At 38.0% G+C, this 4,430-nt stretch overlaps 1 protein-coding gene across 1 annotated transcript; it reads left to right on the top strand.

Moving 5' to 3' along the window:
- Positions 1–3,117: 3,117 nt before the first annotated feature.
- LOC121442056 (olfactory receptor 10J5) lies at positions 3,118–4,047 on the top strand. Its single transcript, XM_041643513.1, has one exon. It carries the CDS (start codon positions 3,118–3,120, stop codon positions 4,045–4,047), a length of 930 nt encoding a protein of 309 aa, XP_041499447.1.
- Positions 4,048–4,430: the final 383 nt, after the last annotated feature.

Raw genomic sequence — 4,430 nt, 5'->3', positions numbered from 1 at the left:
AACTTAAGAAAAATAGCCACATTGTTCTCCAAATAGGCTACAGCACTTCAGATTCCAACCATCAACATTTAAGACTTCCAGTTCTTTCACTTGGTTACCACATTGGGTGTTGTTAGGCATTTTAATTTTAGCCACTTGAGTAGGTGTGTACCTCACTGTGGTTTTATTTTGCATCTCTCCAATGGCTAATGTGGCTCAGAATCCTTTCATATAATTATTAGGACTCTTAAGTAATCTTTTGAAAATGTTTAAATATTTTGCCTATTTAAAATGTGTCTTATATTGACTTGCAAAGTTCTTTATATATTCTGGATATAATTTCAGAGTTTTATATTGTAAATGCTTTCTACTAGGGTATGGTTTATCTCTTTGTTTTTCTAACAATGGTGAAGCTTAAGCTGTAATTTGTTCTGTTTTGATTTAAGCCTTTTGTTACTTCACTAAGAACCTTTTCCTTATTTGAAGGTTGAAAATTTTCATCTCTTATTTTTGCCTAGAATTTCTTAAAACTTTATCTTTTATACATGCCTATGATTCATTTAGAATAACTTCTGCATATGTCATGGGGTAAAATTTCAGGTTTGTTTTCCCCTCAGGAGCATTTTCTTGTTCCAGGAGCAATGGAACAAGCATTTTGTTGAAAATGTATCATTGAGACACCTTAGCCCTTTAGAAAAAAATAGTTAACCATAAAAATGGTCCATTTTTGAATTCTGCATTACATTGTTCTATGTTTTCATGGGGCAAAAGTGTTAAATGAAGCAGGGAAGAATGAACACAAGATGGAGAAAAGCAAAGGGCAGCAGTACTAGCGATGGAGATGTTTTCAGAGACATTTGAATGAACAGATTTATGAGGATAAACTTAGTCAATCCAACTTGCTAGGAATTCCAGAGTGTGACAGAAGTCTGTGTCTCAGCAGTTTTGAAAATGAATAGGGACCAATGAAGCAGTAGCCATAGAAAACCACAGATTTGGTGATTTATTGAGTCCTACTTGTCTGTATTTTTGTTTATCTCATACCATGTGGATCTGTTTAGTAACTGATGTAGGTGGCTCCTGAAGTTTATAGCTCATTTTCAAAATTATTTGTCATTCCATAGACATATGATTTTCAGACTAAAAGCATGTTTTGTTTTCTTTGCTAGAGGATTAGGTACCTTAATCATTGCCATTTGCTGTTACTTTGCAGCAGAATTTTCAGAGCAGCTGAGGTTAGTTGCGAACGTGTAATCCTTCAGCCTCTGTTACAAAGTGCTGAGATTATAGACACGATTCATTATAGATAGTTTAATGTCTTAATGTTAGGCAGGTCACTATGGATCTAGAAACTTGGGCAGAATGAGGTGTAGTTTAAGGAAAGTCTACTGAATTTTATGCATAGTAGGTGCAGCTTCAGGATGCCAGCATTTGCATAGAATGATGTCATGAGATCACTGAAGAAGATACAGAAGTGGAGAACGGATGATATAAAATTTGTTCAAAATCACATAAAGTTTGTTATGATTTAATGACATACAAAAGTCAAGAGAGAAGATGGATATTTAGAAAAGTATTGTTGATAGAAATAGATATTTGAAAGAAATCAACATGGGAATAACAGAGAAAATTGAAATTGAAAGAACAGATAGAAAAAGCAAGGGCAAAGGTTGGGCCAGAAAGCAGGGACATAGTCATGGTATAGGCAGAATGAACAGATTCATGAACAGTAACTAAATAAGCACTGAGATGACAGAAACATAGTATGGTGTCATGGAAACCAAGGCTAGAGAGTGTTTCCATGCGGCAGGATCAGATGTGTCAAACCAAAAGACAAGGAAAGGAAGAAAAACAAAAGCTGACTTCTTTAGCAATGGAACCTTCTCCAGTGACATCTGAACAAATGGTTTTATAAGCACTGAACATGTGACACCAACAGGCAAAGAGTTAGAGAATGTGAGAAAGGAAGTTTATTCAGCAGCTCTGAAAATGGAAGAGGAATAATGAAATAGCCAGTGTTTATGCTCTCCCAAAGGTTATATATTCTCTCTCCCCTCTGCCTGTCTATCTCCATTTCTCTGTCTCTGTCTGTCTGTTTCTGCCCATTTCATTCCAGATTGTTGGCCTTGAGCTCACAGTATAGCTGAGGACAATCTTTAACTTTCTACCCTTATGCCTCTTCCTCCATGTATGCCATCATGACTGCCCCACACAATTTTGGAGAATGAACCCAAGTCCTCATGCATGACAAGCAACCAAATCTCCATCCCACAGATTCTCTTTTTTAACAAGAGGTTAGTATTCTCTGAATCTCATAATTATATCAAATTGTCTGTTTGGTGATTTTCAAAATAGGCATCAGCTCAGCTCCAAATATTTAACCCAATCTTTCCCTCTCAACTATGGAGTTTATGTTCTTTTCTCTATACCTCACATTGTCTTAAATATTTTTTTATTACAGTGGAAAGTAATTTCTTTTATCAACCACAGGTATTTTCTTGACTTTGTCCCAAAGACTACTACAATAAGCAAATAAAGATTTTTTTTTTTGGTTGAGCTTTGGGAGGTAAATTTTAATGGACTGAATGTGGTAGAAGCCACTTTTTAGTTGTTCCTCTTTGAGAGTATGATATATCTGGCATATATTTTCTTGATGAAATCAAACCTTTACACTCAGAATTCAGCTATAACATTATGTGGAAAGGGTCTTGGTGGCTTTGCCACCAAACCTTGCAATCATTTTCTTCAAAGTCTGTCTTCCTCAAATGCCTCATACGGCTGACTGGTTTTGTCTATAAACATCCATCTGTATCATTTTCTCGGTGTGTCCTTTATTGGTATTAATTCTTTTTAACAGTGCTGCCCCCTTTCACTTCCTAATATCACTATATTTTGTGAGGTGAGCATGTACTCGCAAGTCTTCTTGATAATGTTTATACACATAAAAGCCAAAGAGGCACGCAAATGTTTCTTACTTCACAGACAAATACTCTAGACATGAACTTGATGGTCACAGAAGGGGCAAGTGGGTTCACTCTCTCAGGTCAGCTATCATTATTCCTTACTTTCAGTTCAATTGCTCATGAAAGTTTCCCTTGGATGACCCTTCTTATTGCTTTTAGACACCAACAGAGCAGAATGCAGAGAAAGAACTTCACTGAAGTGACAGAATTCATCTTCCTGGGATTCTCTAGCTTTGGAAGGCATCAAGTAACTCTCTTTGTGATTTTCCTAACCATTTATATTTTAACTCTGACTGGCAATGTCATCATCGTGACGATCACGCTCATGGACCATCACCTCCACACACCCATGTACTTTTTCCTCAGCATGTTGGCAAGTTCAGAGACTGTGTACACACTAGTCATTGTCCCAAGAATGCTCTCCAGCCTGATTTTTCACAACCTTCCCATATCCTTGGCAGGTTGTGCAACCCAAATGTTCTTTTTTGTCACCTTGGCCACGAACAACTGCTTTCTGCTCACAGCCATGGGTTATGATCGTTATGTGGCCATTTGTGATCCCCTGAGATACATGGTCGTCATGAGCAAAGGAATGTGTGCCTGGTTGGTTTGTGCATCTTTGGGCACTGGTCTGGTTATGGCAGTTCTCCATGTGCCAGCCATGTTCAGTTTGCCCTTCTGTGGCACAGTGGTGGAACACTTTTTCTGTGACATATATCCAGTAATGAAACTTTCTTGTGTTGATACCACTCTGAATGAGATCATCAATTATGGTGTAAGTTCATTTGTGATTCTTGTGCCTATAGGCCTGATATTTATCTCCTATGTCCTCATCATCTCTTCCATCCTTAAAATCGCCTCAGCTGAAGGCCAGAAGAAAGCCTTTGCCACCTGCGCCTCTCATCTCACTGTGGTCATTGTTCATTATGGCTGTGCCTCCATTGCCTATCTCAAACCCAAGTCAGAAAGTTCAGTAGAAAAAGATCTTCTTCTCTCCGTGACATACACCATCATCACTCCCCTGCTCAACCCTGTTGTCTACAGCCTCAGGAACAAAGAGGTAAAGGATGCTCTATGCAGAGCTGTGGGCAGAAAAACTTCTTAACAGATTTGAAATTTTTGTCAGGAAATCTTCAGCCCAATATGTCTATTCACCAATAAGCCATGATGCATATACTCATCAAATATAGTGTCTATAGAGAACAATGTCAGAGAGGAGAAATGCCTTTATTTTAGTGTCTCCGTGGAAGAAAACAAAATTTTGGCTCCAATATTTGGATCTCAGGTCCAAGAATCATCTTCTGTTGGATTAAGCCCACTTGTTTAAGTTCTAGGTAGCTTTGGTTTGGAAACCTCTTTTCCTTTCCACTTTTCATGGACTCTCAAGCAGTCAAGACCTCTGTCTGATGTGGATGTAGAGAAGAGACAAGTGTAACATGGTAGAAAGGGGTCTAAGGATAGTAAACTGCAGGACCAACAGCTTTCAAT

This window comes from Microtus oregoni, unplaced genomic scaffold (genome assembly GCF_018167655.1).
Source record: "Microtus oregoni isolate MIOR12 unplaced genomic scaffold, Mior012 000086F_ref0000336, whole genome shotgun sequence".
Taxonomy (NCBI): Eukaryota; Metazoa; Chordata; class Mammalia; order Rodentia; family Cricetidae; genus Microtus; species Microtus oregoni.
The sequence above is the reverse complement of the archived record's forward strand: the minus strand, read 5'-3'. Positions and strand labels throughout refer to the sequence as shown.